Source organism: Terrapene carolina, unplaced genomic scaffold (assembly GCF_002925995.2).
Source record: "Terrapene carolina triunguis isolate 2854851 unplaced genomic scaffold, T_m_triunguis-2.0 Scaffold247, whole genome shotgun sequence".
NCBI classification, from domain to species: Eukaryota; Metazoa; Chordata; order Testudines; family Emydidae; genus Terrapene; species Terrapene triunguis.
In genome coordinates, this window is record NW_020664598.1 from 10,531,465 (window position 1) to 10,554,184 (window position 22,720).

Here is a 22,720-nt window from a genome sequence, read left to right on the forward strand (position 1 = left end):
GGAACCAATAGGGGAGTCAGAGCCATCCTCAACCTCAAAAGATTCAATAAGTTGATGAAGAAAATGATATTTTAGATGGAGACCCTAGCCTCTACGGTGTCATTCCTGTCTCAAGGAGACCTCCTAACTTCAGGGGATTTGTCAGATGCTTATCTCCACATTTCCATATGACTATACCACTGCAGGCTCCTGAGATTTACTTGTGGTACAGATCATTACTAGTACAGTAACTCCTCACTTAACGTTGTAATTATGTTCCTGAAAAATGCAACTTTAAGTGAAACAATGTTAAACTAATCCAATTTTCCCATAAGATTTAATGTAAATGCGGGGGGTTAGGTTCCAAGGAAATTTTTTGGGGGCAGACAAAAGGCATTATATACTGTACAGTACTGTGGTTGGGAAGTGCCCCTGGCTTACCCCATACAGGCACAGCCCGCTGCAGACAAGGATGCTAGGAAGCACCTTTGCAGCAGCAGCTTCCCCGGAGAAGAACAGGCTCGGACTTTGCCGGGAATGCTCCAGGCCCGCCTCTTCCTGTCCCCACTCCACTCCAGGCCCACCTCTTCCTACCCCCACTCCACCTCCTCTCTGGAGCATGCCACATCCCTCCCCCGACACACAAAGTCTTAAACGCCGCCAAACAACTGTTTAGTGGCGTTTAGGATTTTCTGGGAGGGCGGTGGACGAGCAGAGACACAGCGCTTCCCTGCTCCTGCCCCTCCCTCCCAGAAAGTCCTAAGCACGAAGTGCTGGGAGGGAGAGGGAGTAGCAGAGAAGCCCCGCGTCTCCACTCCTCCCCCGCCCTCCCAGAAAATCCTAAACGCCACTAAACAGCTGTTTGGCGGCGCATAGGACTTTCTGGGAGGGAGGGGGAGGAGCAGAGACACGGCGCTTCCCTGCTTCTCCCCCTCCCTCCCAGAAAGTGCTAAGAGGGAGGAGGAAGAGGCGGAGAAGAGGAACTTGTGCAATGCTCCCTTGTAAAGTCGCTGCTCTGCCACAGAATCTTACAAGCAGGCAGTCAAACAACGTTATAAGGGAGCATTGCAAAACTTTAAACGAGCACGTTCCCTAATTGAGCAGGGACGTAACATTGAAACAATGTTAAGCGGGACGACATTAAATGAGGAGTTACTGTACAAAACACTCCCATTTGGGCTCTCCTCAGCCCCCAGGTTCTTTACAAAGATGCTGGCAGTGACACTGACCAGACTCAGGTCATAAGGTATGCACCTACAACCCTTTCTGGACAACATCTTGATCAGAGCCTTACCTCAAGCTGCAGCTCACAAAGACATGATTCAGAGTCTGGATCTCCTACAAGTGCATGGTTTTGTAATAAACATCAAGAAAAGTTTCTTGATTCCTTCGACAAGGATAACTCACCTGGGAGTGGACAAAAACATCTCAGTGGCAAAAATCTAGCCATCATTTGACAGAGTCCAGAAGAGCCAGGATCTCATATCCGTACTGCACACATGCAACAGGCCAACCATAGCTCAGAGTCTTCAGCTATTGAGCCTCCTAATGTCATGCATAGAGATCACTTCATGGGCAAGGCCACACCTCAGGTGTCACCATACTTTCAAAAGGAAGATATGAGATTTCTCCTCAGTGCTCATGATAGATCAGGTGCTCAATTCTCTAAGGCAGTGAACAGTCCCAGTAACCATCCTCAAGGGCCTCCCCATATCCCTTCACGATCCGGAAGGAGAGATGGTGGCTCAGTACTGAGATATCATAGAATCATAGAACTGGAAGGGACTTCGAGAGGTCATTTAGTCCAGTCCCTCATGGCAGGACGAACTATTAGCTAAACCAGTGGTTCTCACAGCCGGTCCGCCACTTGTTCAGGGAAAGCCCCTGGTGGGCCAGGCCGGTTTGTTTACCTGCCACGTCCGCAGATTTGGCCGATCGCAGCTCTCACTGGCCGCAGTTCGCCGCTCCAGGCCAATGGGGGCTACAGGAAGCGGCGCAGGCCGAGGGATGTGCTGGCCGCCCTTCCCACAGCCCCCATTGGCCTGGAGCAGTGAACTGCGGCCAGTGGGAGCCGCAATCGGCTGAACCTGCGGATGCGGCAGGTAAACAAACCGGCCCAGCCCGCCAGGGGCTTTCCCTGAACAAGCGGTGGACCGGCTTTGAGAACCACTGATTCCTGACAGCTGTTTGTCTAACCTGCTCTTAAAAATCTACAATGATGGAGATTCCACAACCTCCCTAGGCAATTTATTCCAGTGCTTAACCATCCTGACAGTTAGGAAGTTTTTCCTAATGTTCAACCTAAACCTCCCTTGCTGCAATTTAAGCCCATTGCTTCTTGTCCTATCCTCAGAGGTTAAGAACAATAATTCTTCACCTTCCTCCTTGTAAAAACCTTTTATGTACTTGAAAACTGTGTCCCCTCTCAGTCTTCTCTTTTCCAGACTAAACAAACCCAATTTTTTCAATCTTCCTTCATAGGTCATGTTTTCTAGACCGTTAATCATCTTTTGTTGCTCTTCTGTGGACTTTCTCCAATTTGTCCACATCTTTCCTGAAATATGGCGCCCAGAACTGGACACAATACTCCAGTTGAGACCTAATCAGCGGGGAGTACAGCGGAAGAATTACTTCTAGTGTCTTGCTTACAACACTCCTGCTAATACATGCCAGAATGATGTTCACTTTTTTTGCAACAGTGTTACACTGTTCACTCATATTTATCTTGTGGTCCACTATGACCCCCAGATCCTTTTCCACAGTACTCCTTCCAAGGCAGTCATTTCCCATTGTATGTGTGCAACTGATTGTTTCTTCCTAAATGGAATACTTTGCATTTGTCCTTATTGAATTTCATCCTATTTACTTCAGACCATTTCTCCAGTTTGTCCAGATCATTTTGAATTTTAATCCTATCCTCCAAAGCACTTGCAACTCCTCCCAGCTTGGTATTGTCCGCAAACTTTATAAGTGTATTCTCTATGCCATTATCTAAATCATAGATAAAGATAATAAACAGAAACGGACCCAGAACTGATCCCTGCGGGACCTCCCTCCTTATGCCCTTCCAGCATGACTGTGAACAGCTGATAACTACTCCCTGGGAACAGTTTTCCAACCAGTTTTGCACCCACCTTATAGTAGCTCCATCTAGGTTGCATTTCCCTAGTTTGTTTATGAGAAGGTCATGCGAGACAGTATCAAAAGCTTTAGTAAAGTCAAGATATACCATGTCTACGACTTCCCCGCATCCACAAGGCTTGTTACCCTGTCATCTCTCCTTCTGAAGCAAGCCCAGAAGATGACCTTTTCATGAGTTCCAGCACTTCTTTTTTTTAGGACTGAAGCACTGCTTACAATGCTAACTTTATTGCAACATATTTAATATTAGCTAATATCCCTGTTAACACATGGACATAGTCACTACAACTAATACCAGATAATAGAGTTGCCCTTACATATATATCCTCCATATTACAATCGCTGGTTGAAGGGAAGGGGATAGGAGAAGAAGAACGATAGTATTCTAAAACAAGCATTACTTGGCTAAACTCTTGTCACCTATATCCACTGTTTCTATTCCTACCAGATTCAACTAGACGTTAGAAGCTAACTGCCTTCCATGAGAATTATCATAGAAGAAATATCTGAAGTTGTTTTAGAAGCAGTCATCATACAATTATCTTAGCAGAGTAAGGACTACCACAGATCACTCTCAAAGGTACCTAAACTCTCATTCCATGTTCATTCTTCTCTGGTAAAATCTCAACCCCAGATTTACATGTGTGATCCACAAATAGAAAATGAGGTTTTTCTTCAATGAAAAAAGAAATCCACTATGAATCTATTAAAAGAAATCATCCAAGGACCAAACCCAATCCAAAAAGCATCATACAGAATTATGAACACCTCACTCTGACCACTAAGTAAACAACTACAGGTAAGTTTGTGTGACTAAAGAGAAAGCTTGGCTTCTCAAAAAGCAGCCCTCTTAGCCAAAGGAAACAGAGGCAAGAGTAGCCCGAGGAAGAGGTAAGCAGTCTTCAAGTAAGGTTGCCTATGGGCCTAAGTCTTTGTAGCACCTAATTGCTAGAAGTCAGACTTTGACCACCTTACTCACACTGATGAGTAGATAGTCATACAAATAATCCCACTGAAGTCAGGGAAAGTAAGGCAGGCACAATCCAGCCCAAAGAGCACCTAAACCTTTCTAAGCGACATAGCTGCATGATTCAATGTACCTCAAAAATAGGGCTGAATGAATTAGTCCAGATAAATTAATAATCCTCTTTCTCACCTGACAAAATTTCTTAGATCTTTCAGACTAAACATGAACTTTGAGAATGTTTAGATATTTGATCTGCCTCCTTATTTTTTTTTTCCAGAGGAAGATGCAGGAGATGCAAGTATCTCTTATCCTTACCAGCTCTTGCAAGTCTGGTAGGGAGGATGAGCAGGAGCATACTTTCTCCTCTTCCTTTAAGGAGTCAAGAATAATAGGCATACTTCCTCACTAGATCTCCTTTTGAGGAAGGTTTGGTCTTTTTGTACCACCTCCAATAACTCTTCAGGAATGGGATGTGCAAACATTTCTGCGTCTTCTGCCCCCGTCCTGAATTACAAAGCAGCTATGGGACTAACATGCCCCAAAATATACTGCATTATTCCTCATGCTTTCACTTACGCTTAGCTAACTCATTCAGCTGAAATTTGGCACAATGGAAACTCTCCACAGATTTTTACTCTAAAATCACAAATCCACAATAATCTAGTTGCTTTGTCCACCATCTGTATTTTTTTAAACCACACACACACACACACACACACACACACACACACTCACTTTGCTCCAGGTTTCAAACTTACAAATCTGTAGTTCTATTCATAACTGCCTATAGAGATGCTTTGGTAAACAACTGCTTTGGAGGATACATTTCTTTTCAAAAATTAGTGCATGCAAGTGTTCCACTTTTCGTTTACCAGATTTTCTTAGAGATCTTTATTACACAGTATTACATTAAAGCTCAGCAGGGAATTTTAGTTCACACCAACAGGGTCTACATGAACCAATTAATGCACACCATGTCAGCAAGATTTAGAAATCACACTCCTGTACTTTGTATTACTGCTCTGTATAGACAAGCCCATAGACAGATGCTTTTAAGTGCAATATAATATGTTAGACCATTTGGGGAGAAAACCAAATTTGCACATCTTAAAAAGCTCCTGAGGAGAAGCATTAATGAAAGAACAACTCCTAAGTAATTACTGACTTATTGAAATATGTATAAAACTCTTCTTAGCGATGGCTCTAATATTTAATTGTTAAAAAAAATGCTTAGTATGTGATGAGATAGAAGAGTAAATTTTACTTTAAATAACCCCCTATATATTCTGTGCCAATTCTCTGCAGCTACAGTAGATGCTGGTCCTGTAACTATGAAGTATCAATGTAAAGAGGCCGTATACATTCTAAAAATAATACAGTAGATCACTATTACTATAAGATGCCAATTTGTTTGCTTTTCACCCCTAAAATAAGAGACTTGATTGTAGGTAGTCTTTAGCCAACAAACTTACATTTGTCTGAATATTTTGCATTATAATTTATGCTTCGTAAATAGAATATTTAGGATACAGACATTCTTCAAGTTTGATGGTTTGCTTTATTTTAGTTCCACAAGGAATTGTACTGAAAACCCAATAAATCTACCTGGGGTTGAGACTCCGATAACATTATGTCTCAGAGGACTACACGCACTAGGCTGCACCCTGTGAATAACTAAACATTGCCCCAACATGCCAAGTTAATTCATTTTGGCACTAGGAGGGGGTGATTGTTTTGTTTCTTCCCCACACACCCCAAATATATATTGTGTAAAAATTATTCCCCACTTATGGAAAGTTACTTTTAGTTATGCTAGTCTACTGTTTGCTCTATTGCTAAATAAGTACATTTACCACAAATTGATAATACCGGTATATTCTTTCTTCATCTAATTTATTTCCTCATCTATTGCTAGAACCCATCTGCCGGAACTTAGATGGCCAACTTTCATTTAGCTCCCAACATCCACATGTGAGGGATTAATCCTGGCATAGTCCCAACACAGACTAAATTTTGCACTTCTGCTAAAAAAGCATTCATGAAGCTGTCAGTGCTGTTAAAGACATTCTCCTAAATGATGTTTCTAACAATATAACTCACTATTATAAAGTAAGATTTCTGTCTGAACAACACAACGAGATATAGAATTTAAGTTTTTAATTTTAAGTATTTAAGTTTCTTGTTCAGAGAGTTCTTGCTTTGTAACAGGATTTTGGAAATTAGAAACATAAAAAGATGCCCATAAAATGATACTGAAAAATTCCATTATTGCTCTTTGGCAGAGCCCAATTTAGCAGGAATGCAAAATTAAGAGTTAAGGAGCATGTGTTTGTTGTCATTTTTGCTTTTATTATACTTTTTTAAACTACACAGACTATGAAAATATATAGATTAATTCAACATGCCTCCATTCACTAGAATGGCTTGTCCACAACCAAGTTTTTAAGCCTCTTTTTCCTACAAACTTTGCTGTTCTCATTTATCATGTCACTCTTCTAGTCAGGCCTATGTCTGTATTGCTTCCTCTTTAAGGCGATATAACTAATGTAATCACCAATATGCTTCTTCATTTATGAAATCCTTTTTCAAATTGGGATTTTGGTAAAAATTACCAATATGTATTAATATTATTTACACACACACACACACACACACACACACACACTTTATTTATGTCTGTCTGTCTGAGAGAGAGACTGAATGCATAACACAAAAGTATTATTATATTACATTCATACAATATATATTATATAAAACAACCATACAACACCTTAATTTTTCTTTCACCAACAGATGTTTTAATACGTTGTCTGAGAGGTTTTGGAGAAGACCCAGTGGATTGTGCTGGAGATCTACATTTAAAAAAAAAAAAAAAAAAAAAAGGGATAAAGTCTTAACTAATTACACTTCAGCATTTTGTAACAAAAATTCCTAAGCTTAAGAGCTCCTCAGAAACAGGGAGAATGAAGGAATCCAAGCTTCTGTTCCTCTATCCTTTCTCCTGCCCCTTTCCCGCACGTCCCCACCCTGAAAAAAACCACCCTGTGTGCATGTGAAGTACTGATGGGAAGTACAATAAAATTTCTGACTTAAAGTTTCAGCAACCAGCATATGCTGTTAGGATTTAAGTTTAACCACAAAGTTGTGATTCTGCAGGCACATCATTGTTACTTGTGGCATTGGCAGTGCTACAGGAAGTTTCTTCCCATGATTGTCTTCAAAGGCTTCTGGTCAATCTCCACAGTAACTTCTGTCTGTCTGTCTCTCTCTCATCCACCCACACTTTGATGGAAGTTCTCATAGACAATTACACTTCTATTTTTCAGTTTGTGCATAGTTCATTTCCATTGACACAAGACTTGGATGCATACACAAGTGGTTTTGCTTCTTGCAGTAACAAAATCTGTTCTTTGCTTGGAAATATACACCTAATGGTTACCTCTTTATTATCACTGTCAGCCAATGTGCCTGCTCTGACAAGTAGTGGTTTCATTTCAGCAGAGACGGAACCTTTCTAGGTGTTCCCCTGAAGATCTGAGTCTCTTTAAGATGCTTTTAGCTGTGCCAAGACTTCTGCAAGATGAGGTACAAATTTGGCAAGATGAATTGCCAACATTAGTAGCTTCTCTAGCTCAGTGAGCTAGTTCCTTCCACAATGCCTACAAAAAGTGGGTCTTCAGGATATTAGTAGCTTTGCAGACCAGTATAGGAAGGTGTCATGGGGTGCGACTCACCACTCCAACACCTTCTACTGGCTGTCATGGGAATTAGCTCTTCTTGCCAGTGTGCCCTCTTCTGGTGGTGCCTCGCCGCCATCACTTCTGCTCTGAGACCCACGTCACTCCCAGTACTGTGGCATCCCCTTCACTGACACAGCCCTCCGGCCAAGTTACACTCTGGGTTCAGATATTGAAGAGCCTTTTGGGGGCTCTGCAAGATCTGTCCAGCCACTTTCCTCAGTGGCAACTGCAGTCCAGTATCAGGGGGTAGCCGTGTTAGTCTGTATCTACAAAAACAACAAGGAGTCTGGTGGCACCTTAAAGACTAACAGATTTATTTGGGCATAAGCTTTCGTGGGTAAAAACCTCACTTCTTCGGATGCATAGAGTGAAAGTTACAGATGCAGGCATTATATACTGACACATGGAGAGCAGGGAGTTACTTCGCAAGTGGAGAACCAGTGTTGACAGGGCCAATTCAATCAGGGTGGATGTAGTCCACTCCAGATGAGGAGGTGTCAATTCCAGGAGAGGAAAAGCTGCTTCTGTAATGAGCCAGCCACTCCCAGTCCCTATTCAAGCCCAGATTAATGGTGTTAAATTTGCAAATGAATTTTAGATCTGCTGTTTCTCTTTGAAGTCTGTTTCTGAAGTTTTTTTGTTCAATGATAGTGACTTTTATATAATGCCTGCATCTGTAACTTTCACTCTATGCATCCGAAGAAGTGAGGTTTTTACCTACGAAAGGTTATGCCCAAATAAATCTGTTAGTCTTTAAGGTGCCACCAGACTCCTTGTTGTAACTGCAGTCCAGAGTTCCGCCATTTCCCCATGGGCAATTGGAGAGGAGGGGTCCCAGGTTCGCCCATTACTCCAGGTGCCGGACCAGGAACCCTGTAGATGGCAGCTACTTGCTGCGTCCCCTCCAACTCCTCTTTAGATCTCTCTGGGCCACTTCCCCGCGGCCCCAGCATGCTCTTTGCCCTTGCCTCAGGGCCTCAGCCTGCAGATCCCTGCAGCCCGCCAGAAGCTGTCTTTAGCTCCCCGGGTCTCTGCCTGCAGTCCTGATCTGTCCAGAGTGCTTGCTGCCTTCAGCCTGCAAGGCAGCCAGTCTTCCTCCCTTCTCAAGCTCCAGGGAGTGACTGAAGCTGCTCTGCAGCTCTTCTTATATGGGCCAGCCCAGCCCCGACTGGCTGCTCCTCGCAGCCCATCCCTGATGGCTGCCTCCTGTGCAGCCTCCCAAGGGCTCTATTAACCCCTTAAAGCCCAGTGTGGGCCAGGCACCCCATCACAGAAGGGCACTTGATGAGTAGGAGGCAACATGGAAGAAAGCACAGAAACAGTTATGGGAGAAGTAGACAAATGGAATGCCAAAGATGGCATCCTTGACGGAATGAAGGGGATGGGAGTAGCAACATAACTTTGACAATAGAAAACTGGGAGAAGCAAAGTTACGTAGGACCTTGAAGGCTTATCAATGAGGCAGGGAAGCCAGAGAAGAAAGAATTGTGTACATTTTCTTAATAAATTATGGAAATATTTAGTTTACGTTCATTCCAAATTTACCCTAAAAAACACAGATAGTAGCCCTAACTGGAGCAGTCTCCTTATTTTGATATTATCTTCAATGCATTTTCTCCGGTGGCTAAAAAAGAAAAGCTGAAAATGCTATGGGAAACACAGCAGGTAACCCTTTTCTGTCATCAATAAGACTTCACAATAATTACAACCACCCCTTATTTTTCCTTAAGTATTTGCACTCCAAGAATATATACATACAAGAAATTGTTTCAATATAGTCTCCAGTGGAGAGCAGCAGGGATCCATATAATAAGGGAAGGATGAAACATCTTCAGTCAGATTTGCAGTATACACAGAAGAGACTGATTCAGTGAGAAAAATCTCACTTTGTCTGGAAAATTCTAAAATATTTTTGATGATTTATTGTTAATGTTGGTACTTTCAGTGCCAAAAGATACATAGATGCCAGAAACAAAACACTATCAAGATCAGATAAAGGAGATTGTAACCACTCCTTACCAGTACCTTTGTGGAAGGTTTTTTTCATTTTGAACTTCTTGCCAAGTTTAAGAATCAAAAGATAAAGCCCTGGAACCATCCAGTCTAACCATTTAAACTGAAAGCTCTGACAAGGCCAACACAGAGCTACAGGGGAGGGATAAAGAGAAATGATCTGAATCTCTCAAAGTTTCATACATGAGACACGTTAGTTTTCTCTTCCAACCTTGGTCCTAAAAATAAACACAGTTTTCTGGAAAGTGGTCAGATCCCAGGCACAGCTGACCATAAAGTTTAAACAGATTTTTGGGACCTTTCAGTATAAAAAATAAGGAAATCTCTTGACACAACAAATAAATTTGTTAAAATTCAGAAAATACTTAGAACCAAGTCATTTGATACTAAAATTGAGAATTTTAAATTAACAAATAAGATAGCAAACTATAGTAAGGTTTAATATTTCCTATGTTTCTACCAGTGACCAACCTGGATTGCAAATGTATTGGTAGTGTTCTAGATTAGCAGAATATGGTATTTTTGAGGAAAGTGATACATTTCACCGCATAGGTAAAACATTTTTATAACATAAGAACTTACAAAGAGTATTATACCCCAGATGTGACTGTATTTAGGTGGAGGATGAAGTGATCCCTTACCTATCACACAATGTTGAGAGTTTTATTGTTTGTAAAGCAATTGAGAACCTCAGAATAAAGGTGCTACAGAAGTACAAATTGTTAAGGGATTTTAGAGTCTGAAGGGAGGAAAGGAAAAAAAGGAAATAAATGTGATTTCCAGTATTTTAGCAAAAAGAATCCCTCAGTTTGTGTAAAGTTTCTTACTTTTACTTAAAAGTGACCGTTTAGTGTGGTAGATTCACTTCTTTGAGTAAGTTGCTAGTGTTAAAATTATGTTTTTTGAACTATGAACACACTATTCTCAAATGAAGTGAAAGTGAAAATGAGATATACTGAGTAAACAACAAAAAATGGAAACTAAAAAGTTGACAGCAAAATTGACAATACATCTCTTAGTTTGCTACTAAGTAATTTGCTTTGTATAAACAAGAACATTATTCTTGTTCTGCAGACCATTTACTACAGGGGTTTGTTTTATTTTATAGATTTACTAGTACTCACCTAAAGAGTGTTAAGACAGAGGTGATTCCAAATGGAGTTACATTTTCATCACCATATAATAGTTCTGCTTTGTTTTTGGTAGGAAGATTGGCAGCTTCTTCATCCAAAAGAGCTAGTAAGGCCTTCACAGTTTCTCTGCCACAGTAGGCAGTGCCATGGTTTATGACATGTAATTTTGGCTGAAAGTAAATAGAAATTATTCCATCTAAGTAAATATTAATAGGAGCATATAATAAGAAATGCTACAATGCATCAAACCAATCAACAAGGATCTTCAACAGCAGCCAGGTGCTTCAGAAGAAGGTGCAACAAATCGCCCACAGACAATTATGGAATAACCTACCAAAGCAAATTTTCCTCCTAACCCCAGGCAATTAGTGATATTTAGCTAATTGCTAGATGGAAGCATGAGCTTAATAAGATACACAGATAAATATCGGAGTCTGGGCAATGAGACTGCACTACAGAAGTTAGGTTGGGAAGAAAATGAACAGTTCCCCATCACGTATTCTTGAGTGCTGTGGGGCACACAGATACATTCTGGGGCAGTCTAACACCAATCAGCCAACTCTTTTCACAGACCTGACCAGAAGTGTGTTAGGTACAACAGCCTCCAGATTGGCATAAAATAGATCCCTCAGGATTTTCCACAACAATGGAGAAGTTCTCAAAGAAAATAATCTACATCTGGAAATGCTCAATGCTGCTCTCAGCAGCAGAAATGTAGAACTTCATAACCACTGTGGTACTGCAAGAATTGCAGGGTTGCTATAAAAAAAAAATAGAAAGTTAAAAAAAAGTAACAATCCTGTACAGAAGTTTAGGGTTTGTTTTTTAAATGTACAGTAGTAGATTTTTAAAACCACAGGGTTTCTTGTTTACATGTAAAAAACACACTGCAATTTAAATTTGTTCTAAAAGATAGGACAAGTAGCAACAGAATTTATAGAATCAGTTAACTAATCTTAAACAATCTCCTTGAATAAATCAAATTCTATTCTTCTATCTACCTGATTACATCAGTTAGCGTATCTATCTTTCAAGAAATATAGCAATATATATGTCAGACATTTACTATAAGTTAACAACTAGTAAATAGAAATAGCAACTACAGCTATGGTTGTCACCTAAAATTAAAATAGAATTGTCTATTTCAGTACCATTTAACTTCCCTAAAATTTTATTCTGAGCCAATGCAGCCATTACATTATCACATAATGACTTTTGTACAATATCATGTTGTGTCATAGCACAACTGTTTTACTGTGAAAACTGCAAAAAAAGAGCAGTCTCGACTATAACTATGCACACAGACTAAAAAAAGCTCCACTACAAATTAAGGCATTCAGACTTAAATGGAAAAAGCAGCCACATGCAAGCATAATTTCTCTGATGCTTGTTAAAGCTATGCCCATGGCCCATTTCTTCCTGCCTCCAAAATAAATTGACTAGTCTCTCTTGAATGACTTTCTGCTACTCCAGGTCCTATATTGATCAATCCAGGTCAAAATAGCCAAATTCTGGCCAGAATAGTAAACTTCTCAGAAAGTGATGAAAATTCCCATTAACCATTAATTCAGGCTTCACATAATTAAATTAAAGCAAAGCTTCCTCCCCCTGTGGAATAATTATTTAGCTGAAGCCCAGGGATTCCCACAACATCGAGCTATGGCAAAGAAAAATATTGCCAGGTTAAAAGTTTTGTATCTGTTTGCTGCAAGGCAACTGTTTTCAAGTGCATTTTATTCAGAAATGAATTAGACAGACAGCCTTCCTAGCAATACTATATTGTTAAAGCACTAGTTGTGGCTCCATAGTTAAAATGAAGTTGAATTTTGCACTTAAAGAAGGGATTAACCTTTGTTAGGTACAAAAAATACAGCATACCCTCCCCAAAAATCACAGCACTTACTGTGAATAAAAAACCTATTTTTCTGAGACTTTATAATGGAAACTATTAGTGAATCCTATAAGAAATATAGCACCCAGTGTCGGGCCTTTTTTGTCCAAAAAGATCTTCACAGAATACAGATGCTTCATGTCTCCCATACAGTTAAAAAAACCTCATTGAACTCATAAACATAGGCTATATTTGATTTTTTTCAAGAATTAATGGCCATTTTGCCCCTATTATTCTTAATAACTGTATATTTTTTCAGCAGACACTAAAGAATAATATTCTTCTACAAAGAGTTTCACCAAAAACTCACTTTCAAAATTGCTGAATCTCTCATTGTTCTCAAAGGAACTGACATTACAGGCTGCCCTCAGTTGCCCATTTAGAGAAGGGCCTCTATTCCCCATTGTTCTCAATGGACCCAAGTATTCCTCTTCACTTCCTCACAATATAGGATGCCACCATCTTTGGCTTCTCTCCTGCAGGGAACAAGGGAAATGGTGGCCATGTTGATAGGGGACATCGACCTATGATTTATGTGCCATTGAGAACAACGAGAGATGGCAGCCATTTTGAGATAACAATTCTTTGAGAGTTTTTCTGAATAATAAGATTTCATGCAGAAGCCTCTGCTGGCAGAAAAACTTTCAGTTATGAAAAACAACAACAAGAGTGACTATTAATCCTAAATATTTATTTTCAAAAGCTACCTGTTGCACCAGATCTATTCCGAAGGTAGGATAGAGGAGGAAAATGTTCACATGCAGAGAATCAGTGGGTGGGAGAAGTAGGATGTGTTTATATGGAGAATATGGAGGACAGGAGTAAAGGGGAAACTGCACAAAGGGGAAACTGAACAGGGAAACGTAGAGTGGGGCAAGAAGTAGAAACTGGGGGACACGAAGAGAGAGGCAAATGCAATATAAACTCTAGCTGCTTGTGCTCCTTCAGAGTGGCACAAAGCAGCCAGTCCATATAGGTCAATCTGGACACAAAAAGTTAAAACTATAGAAAATAATTTAAGGCATCTCTTCAAATCATTAGGAATATCAAATGGTAGCATTCTGACGTTTTTAATTAAAATTTTATACATGAAAACTAAACAAAGAAAATTCCTAGACAAAACTGAAATGAAGATGAAGTTAAGGTTGAGAGTACATATCAGTAATCTACGGTAAAATACATTACAGAGATGTTAGAGAGACAAAGTGGGTGACAAAGAAGAGATATGTGTGCTCGAAAAATTGTCTATCTCACCAACAGAAGTTGGTCCAATAAAAGATATTACCTCACGCACTTTGTCTCTCTAATATCCTGGGACCGACACGGCTATAACTACTTATTACTGCACTGAAGAGATCCCAAAACAAAACATTATAAACCAGGAAAATTCAGAATTAATATTAAATTTAAAAGAAATCCAAACATTTTAAATTATGGAAATCATAGTTTCACCACCTAAGTAACCTGAACTCTGCACTGTAGCGATACCCCCCTTTTTTGGGGGGGGGAGAGAGAAATGGGGAGGGCAAGACAGAGAGAAAAATCTAATGAGTCTTTACAAGTCAATTTAAAAATCACTAATATAATCTGGGACTACAAATAGTAATCATCATATAATTATTGCATGGTATCTACAGAGCAGAGTTAAGGTTCTTTGGATATGCATTACTCTATCTTAACATGTTTGGATTTAAATTTAACGTAGAGTGTTCGGCGTTTATATTGATTGATTTTGGGATAACTATGTCATCAATGTATTTTATCCTAAATTACTTATATGTACTCTCAGCCTTAACTGCATCTTAACATAAATTGTCATTTAAATTCCCCGATAAAATTAACTGTATTCATATTAGTAACAGATGAGTTATTTTACAAATATTTAATATTTTACAAACTGTTATGAATTGGAACAATAAACTGCATTTAAAAAAAGTTATTTTAATAGGTTTATCATTTTAATGTAAGAATTTTTTAGTTGAAGTATAATGGCTTTTTGAAAGCCACACTGTAATCCTAAAGGACTTAAAAGAGTCTTTCAACAAATTTAAGTGTACTATGCTACACAGGAAATGACACTATTCTGTATTATTGGAAAAAGATTATTCTGTATTTCAAGTTATTAAAAAAGACATTGGCCTTCTTGTAAAGCTATATAGTAGAACAAAAGGAGGCCCATTACCCGGGCTGGACTAATTCCAGTGGTGCTAGCAGTCACAGCTTCATGTTGAGAATTGATAATATTTTTAATCCTCAAATCCAAATCTTGTAAAACTTCCTCTGCTGCTCGACAGAATGAATCCCCACTGTTTCGGCCTTTTATCAAGTGCATCTTGATTGTTGATAGAATTCGCCCCCCTGCAATTCTGAAAATAGGCATAGAGTCATCCCCACATTAATCTTGGCAATGCTTTAATACACCTATTAGTTCTGAACACAGAGTCTTCACAGTTAATCAAAAGTGTTCAGAGAACAGCTTTGATCTTTTAAATAAAACAGCAGTGTGCAATTAAATACTATCCTTTGACATAATAGTTTACTAAAATATTAAAGATTAGAAAAATCAAAAGGAAAAATAAAAAGGTAACCAATTCAACATTTGGCAGTACGCTGATCTACAAGACAAAGAGGAACTATCTTGGCTGGAAAGAAAGTTCTGATAAAAGTATCTTCTGCAAATCCACATCTTTCTGTTTTACTCATAGATCATGAGCGTGTGACAAAGTTCTAGGAGAACTGAACCACTAAATAGTAAGGCATAATACTTTATTTGCAAATATATTTCTATTTCACATAAGCCCTTCCAACAATCAGTCTGTTTTCAGTTTAACTAAAATATCAGATTGCCAAGGAGACTAGTTGAGCACTGATATTTGTTATAAAGGTGTACAATTTCCCATTCCATAACAGAGCAGGAAAGATTCCTCCACAATCAGAGAGCACATACTGAAATACAAATTTGACTATGAATTATCCATACACTTTTGACATAACAGATGCTATTGTAACAGATGAGAGTATGTAATAGGGCTCAAGTTCAGCAGTTTTTAATAGAAAGACCAGAAAAGAAGGCATATATTTTCCCAATTATATAAACAAAAGTTTTGAACTCATGAAGAATGGAGGGCACTCCTGATTGTGCTACAGAAGCTTTGAAGTAGGCGTCATATCTTAAACAGTTTGCACAGCAACTAACACAATGGATTTGGGGGCCCTCAACAGTACCAAATTATTAAATACCAATAAAGGTTTAAACAGAATTTAAAATGAGTGGCAGAGATGTACAGAGAGCAAACAAAATGAGGCAGGCTACAATTATTACCAGTGCTCAGGTTTAAGGAAATAAATAACGTCAAAGAATCAGTTTTCCAATCCTCAGATACCATCCCACATCTCCATCACTTTTCAAATATGTTTGCGGTTTGGTAATTTTGTTTCCAATTCTCTTATCACCTCAGGATGTATGTCCTCCATGGCTACTGATTTGATTATGTTCAAAGTTTTCCCCAAGTATTCCCTTACTCATTTTATAAAAATCAACTATTTATACTAAGTATTCATTATTTCAGAGACAATTTTTAAGAGAGGAATCCTGTAGCGTGGCAATTTTAGTCATTATTGTAATCCTCTGCATTCATTAATATGCCTATTTGTTTTCTAGTCCTTTTCTCTTCAGTATTGGGTACTCTCATCTTTTCCTTCAAGCCTTAATCAACTTATATTCCTGTTTAGTTTATTCTTTCCTTCCTCAACTTTACTATTTCCAGTAAAGGGTTATTTTTATCCTCAGATCTTTGATTGGCTCAAAATAGAGCTGCCAGTTGGTAGTGATGTGGGGGTGGCCAGGGGGAAGATTTGGTTTAAAGATCATTCCATATCAACAGGGAGCAGACAGGACCCATTCTTTAAAAATATCTGTATAAGAATCTCACTCCTGGGTCTCATGCTCTCAGGAAAACACAGGGTAGAACTCCACAACTCAAAACTTTTGATCTTCTGATGCAGTGGTACTGGCTAGCACATGAACACCAATACCTCAGCTTCCAGAACCTTCCAGTTGGCATCTTCTTAATCAGACTCTGAAGGAGCTTTCTTCAGGGGTGGTTCTCACACTTGCTTTGGCAGCTACTCCAGCAGAGTTAATGGGCGGCTTCTCTGTCAGAGAGTTCTCTATTTTGATCTTGCCTTTAATCTGAGACTGACCAAAGTCTAAATTTAATTTGCTTTTCACAGTCTGATGCAACTTAAGAGTACTATTCTGGTCGGGTCCATAACTTCCTCCTTTCATCTGCTCCTGACTTCTAAACTTTTGGACATATTTGTCAGCATGTTACATCATATTGATGAGAATTTTTTTAATCGGAGGATGGGCTAACTACATCTCCCATTTTAGAGAAAGTTTCACATGCAAATAAGCTTCTGATACATTGGACTCAGAATTCTGAAACACTGGGAAAAATTATTCTACAGAAAACCTGTCAGGATTCAGGGCTATAGACTCCTGAAGTCCAAGAAAGTGTACAAATTGACAACACCCTCCAAAAAGGGTCTCAGATCCCTGACACACACTGTCCAAACAGTGTTCCTATGAGGAGTACCATTTCATTTGTGCATTCAATTTCAACAGGAGTTTACAAATTCCCTGGAAGTGCCTCCATCAAACGCAATTTAGCCTATTCAGGTTCACACCCAAAACAATAAAAAAGCTAAAGAGGCTCAGGGTGAGGGGAGGTGAAGGGCAGAAAGAGAGGACTGAATATCTAAGACTGAATATATAAGAGATGATTTGTTTATACTGCATGAAGGAATATGCCCAGGGACTTTGCTGTTTTGAATTAATCCGACTGATCAAAAGTCCTATAAATAAATTATAAACCCTAAAGAAGTTAACTTGAATCTCCTATTGCTTCTGTCCTGCTACTCAGGCCCTACTTTGCCACACAATCCTTAGTCTCAATTTTTGTAGAAGACAGATACTTATTCATTTTATCGTAGTCAAAACTGTATTATATTTTACATTAAACTACAAGCTTTAAATCAAAATGAATAAAAGATCTGCTTCGTGGAAGTGTAGTGAGGCGGAGTGGTCTCCCACTGAGCCAAAGGGGGAGGAGCCACTCTGATTCCCTAGTGGGCGGAGCCAAGCCAGGCCCACCCCCCTGACATAAGCTAAGAGGTGGGACAGGAAATATAAAAGGCGAAGCCGTTAGCCCTGTGGAGTCTGAACCAGGGAAAGATATGTCTCCAGCCCCCTGCAGAACCCTGAAGCTGAACCTGCGCTGCACGAGACTGACCCAGGCGAAGAGCTTCCAGGACTGCCACTCGCCATATACCCCAAGGAGATGGAGGACTCCTGGACTATGGAGTCCCTCGTCCAGACTATGGTAGGAAGTAGCCCAGGGAAACCAGATGTTGGTCCAGTTTAACTGTTAGAACCCGAGTCAGTGTGTTGTGGTAGGATTCCCACTGACCCAGTGGCGGAACCCTCCGCCACTGATAGGGCCCCAGGCTGGGACCTGGTGGAGTAGGGTGGGCCTGAGTCCTCCTACCTCCTGCTGCCAACCTCACCCCTGGGGTGGCAGCCTCCCCACCTTAGGCCAAGAGACCTGTGTTTGTCTGCCATCTGCCTGAGCCACGACATCAGGTGATAGACTGTTTGTTCTACCCTGACCGAAGACCTGAGCCTCTAGACTGCTTATAGCTTTCCCTTGCCTGAGGGCATGAGCTCCCTAAAACTGTTGGTTTGCTCTGCCCTGCCTCAGGGCCTGAGCCCTTAAGACTGTTTGCTCTGCCTGGCCTGAGAGGCTTAGACCATGATATTGCTTGGCCCTGCCCCCGCCACCAGGGCCCCTTATGTTCAATTTGTAATTCTCCGTTAGTGGGCGACATCCCAGTGATGCAGTGAGGTGAAGTGCCCTCCCACTGAGCCAGAGAGGGAAAGGGACAACTGCTAACCCACTACAAGAAGTTTAAGTGTAATGCTTGGATGTAGCCAAAGGGAAACACCCATGTGGAGTCAGTCTGCCCACAAGTCAAGGGCTATCTTATTTTAGATAGGAGAGTATATTAAAAAAAAAAATCTCCTAGACGGTGGTGAACCTTTGCTCCAAAAAACAGTCATATTTAAGTGCAAAAAATGGAAAATTCCAAAGAAAAAAGTCATCCAATGAAGTTAACAGGTAAGAGCAGAGCATTGCTGAAGAAAATTCTGTGTTTGAAGGATTTACACAGTAGGAGCGCTAGCCAACTCTCTTGAAATTTCATGCCAAACTGCTTATTTCTTACAGTGTTTAATTGGCATCTCCAGAAGCAATGCTTACTGTCAATGAGAAATGTACTATGATAACTGTAGTAAGGCCTATTCCATAAATACTGTAATCAACCTGAAGTACATAAGGTAGACAAACAGATGAAAACCACCTAAAGTTAGCAGTCTTTAGTAGCTGGATTGAGTCCTCTAACTGCAAAAATCCTGAATTTATGTAAAAAAAATATTACATATTTCTCAAGCATTTAAATAAAGAATTTGGATAATTCAAATGAACAGAATTCCAATATTTATGTGTATACCTTTATCACAGGTTTATTGATATTTTTAGTTCCCCACAAATGTTTACCTACTTTACGTGATCCTTGATTACTCTACAGTTTTTATTCGGGGGTGGGGTGGGGGGAGCAGTAAAATCACATTCGATACTACTTTTTTTCTTAGTCTCTACCTCATGCCAATTGAGGATATTTGCTACTTAAAGTAAAGTTCATTTAATCTCTCTTTCTGCCATGTTCCTCCGTCCTTTCCAGGAAAAGAGTTCCAGTTCCCCATCAGATATACAAATTCTAGCTGGAGCAATGAAAGGAAAAGTTTATTCATTCTTCAACTAGAATTTATAAAAACAGGCCAAGGCATAAAGTGCTAATCTAATGTGTGTGCGGAGTATATTAAGACATTGTGCCATAGTTTATTTCATTTTGAACCAGAGTACACTATAATAGAATACTCTACATTTTGAGATTTGGTTTTATTCAAGGCTGGAATACATTGCCCAAAGGTTGATTTTACCTCAATAGTTATATTTCATGAATGATTTAAAATGTATTACAGAAGGGTCAAACTACCAAAACTGTTGACTTTAGAGAATATGGCCTCTACACAGTCCATGGAGGGAAAGGTATTATTTTAACTACAATATTTACCCATATATAGATGGAGGTGGTTGATGAATAAGTTATTACAATGGGAAACATGGTTAAGGGAATAGCAGCTTTTGCCCAAAATGACAATACACCCTACAAATATGACAAGGCCTGGGTTAAGGAAAACTAGTTTAACAAAACTGCACAAGTTATTTTTCATACTGAAAATGGATCTGGAATATTACCTCATAGTTTTTGTTAAAGGGCTACTGTGAATAGGATGACTAATATATTTTATAGAAAAGAATGTAAATTTAACTGAGGCTTCAGTGACTCAAATAGTCACACTAGAGTGAATGCATGCATTCATATATAAATACGGACAAATTCATGCTAACAGCCAGAGACCTCTTTACAGCAGCCCCTTCTCTTCTGGTTTAGTGGAGGGAGAGTAGGTCCTCTAACTGATCCATCAAAAACAGTTACTAGCTTCAGTCAGTGGTATGGGAAGTAAAATGAAAAAGAACCTGGAACTTCCCTTGAGATACAAACTTGTAGGGTAAAAATTTTTCCTAGACTAGACGTACGCTTGAGGCAAGGTGGAGAAGAAAAAACACTTATGTAAGAGAGCTGAGGTCAGGGGTCTAGTCACATGTTGCTTTGAAATTGGAGCTTGCTGTATTGCCAGGAGCTCAAGGGTTGTGAGTCAGTGTTGCGGGAGAAGGACAGTCTGAACTTTGGCTAAGGGACAGAAAGCTGGAATGGAGAATATGGAATGGTTAAAAAGTGCAGAAGAAACAAACAAACTATACATAATACGATGTAGTAGAAATTAGACCAAACTATGGTGTTTGTGAATTTGTATGGAAGAGGTTGCTGGTTAAGAAATGTGTAAATGTAAGTTGAAATTTGAATGTCTATTTAAACAACAGTACATAAATAAATGTATTAACCCATCACATCGTCAATGACAGAAGAGCAATTCTACAATATCAAATACAAGGAAAAGTGAGTGCACATAGGTATGCAGAAAGTGCAGAAGTATTTTGACATGTTGCTGGTAAAGAAGAACTAGGAAGTTGCTTCATATTTTGTAGTAAGAGAACAGTATATTTGTAAGTTGTCCTGTTTTTCCCCGCAAGATTGCCCTGAGATTTTAAACACAGTCCTAGGTGAATATAGTCCTAAAATCCTGGACAGCTCACTGACCAAAGAAGACTTCACTCTGTACCACTAGAGGACAGTGTACAAACCACTTGGAAGGCATGTTGCCGGTTCCCACACCCACCACTCACTCCTGTCTCAGCCATACCATGCTCAGAAGACAGAAGAAGAGAGCATCTTAGACAGTTCAGTGAGCAATCAGACATAGGCCTTGTACCTGCTCTGCCCACTCACTGCCTTCTCCTCACACCCTCAAACCACCCTGCTGCTGACAGGCACACTTTTCCCCATGGTTCAGTGAAAACAAAAGGAAGACGAAAAGAGACAGAAGGAGGGGAAAAACAAAGAAAGGACAAGGAAACCGGAGAGAGATGTAAAAAGCAGAAAGAGGTGGGACACAAATGGGGAAGACACAGAAAGAGTGTTTCACAGGCCAGGTCATGGGCAGCCAGACCTAGTAGGCAAAGGCAAAGTCTGTAGTCATGAGACAGGAGTCAAGAGTCAGCTGGGTCTGGATTCCGGGAGGTGAGAAACAGGAGACAAACTGGAGGTGAGGAACCACAAGTCAGATGTCAGGAGTCAAGCCAGCTCAGAATGCCAGGAGATCAAGCTGGGGTAGCAGGAGAAGGTAACAGGAACCACAAGCCACACAGTCTGGGGCAGGATGGAGCTCAGTTGTCTGACCTGCTGGCTGTTCTTAACACAGCAGCAGGAACTGGAAACTGTCAAATCACTCACTCTTGGACTCGGTCAATCAGATCTCAGGGGAGAAGCCTCAGACTGAGGCTGGGCTTCATAAGTCTCAGGTAAGCTATTACCAGCAGGCAGCCAGGTACAGGGTTAGAGTGTGGCTGATCCCAGCTTTGAGACCCCTGGATCATGACATCACCCTCTTCTGTAGGGGCAGGTATAGGGATCCAGGTTTCTTACGGTGGTTCCTGTGGAAGGCCTGAACCAGAGTGAGCACGAATGTTTTCAGCTAGCTCCTAAGTGCATTCCTCCATGCCATAACCTTCCTAATAAACAGGTACCATAATTTGCCCTGCTTGATCTTAGTCAAGGATTTCATGTACAATGTATTCCTCCTGACCCTTTATTTGTGCCAATGAGGGCAGCAGCTAGGCTCTATGGGGAAATGTGTTCTCGGTGTATGGTTTTTAGAAGTGAGACATGGACTACAGGGTGGATTCTAAGAGATAAAAGGAGCTGGAGCTTGAAGGTTACTGGGTTGATTTGTTGCTAAATCCAGGACAGTCTGTGAGGATGTGTTCTGTTGAAACCTATACCTTTTGTCCTATAGGGTTGGTAGGGCCCTGTTTATGTTTGTCCACATGACTTTTGTGGTCCTCCTTCGGCTTATCAAGATGTCCCTTCACCTCCTCTTGGATGTGATGGATGTATTGTACTAGGTCTGAAGCAGATGGATTAGTCGAGGATGTGTGTAGTCATGGGTGAAATTAGGGGTAGTACTCATAGTTGATAAAGAAGGGGCTGTGGCTTGTGGAGGCATGGTCTGCATTATTGTACAAGAATTCTGCACAGGGAAACAGTGAAGACC

The 22,720-nt window shown here is 40.2% G+C and overlaps 1 protein-coding gene across 1 annotated transcript in view; it reads right to left on the reverse strand.

Moving 5' to 3' along the window:
* Positions 1-22,720, reverse strand: part of PARPBP (PARP1 binding protein) — a 99,554-nt gene that overhangs the window by 25,190 nt on the left and 51,644 nt on the right. The window contains exons 5-7 of the mRNA XM_026657574.2: positions 15,047-15,230; positions 10,965-11,143; positions 6,858-6,939 (exon numbers count right to left, since the gene is read on the reverse strand). Of these exons, the coding sequence (XP_026513359.1) occupies positions 6,858-6,939; positions 10,965-11,143; positions 15,047-15,230 (445 nt within the window). The remainder of the gene's footprint in view (positions 1-6,857; positions 6,940-10,964; positions 11,144-15,046; positions 15,231-22,720) is intronic.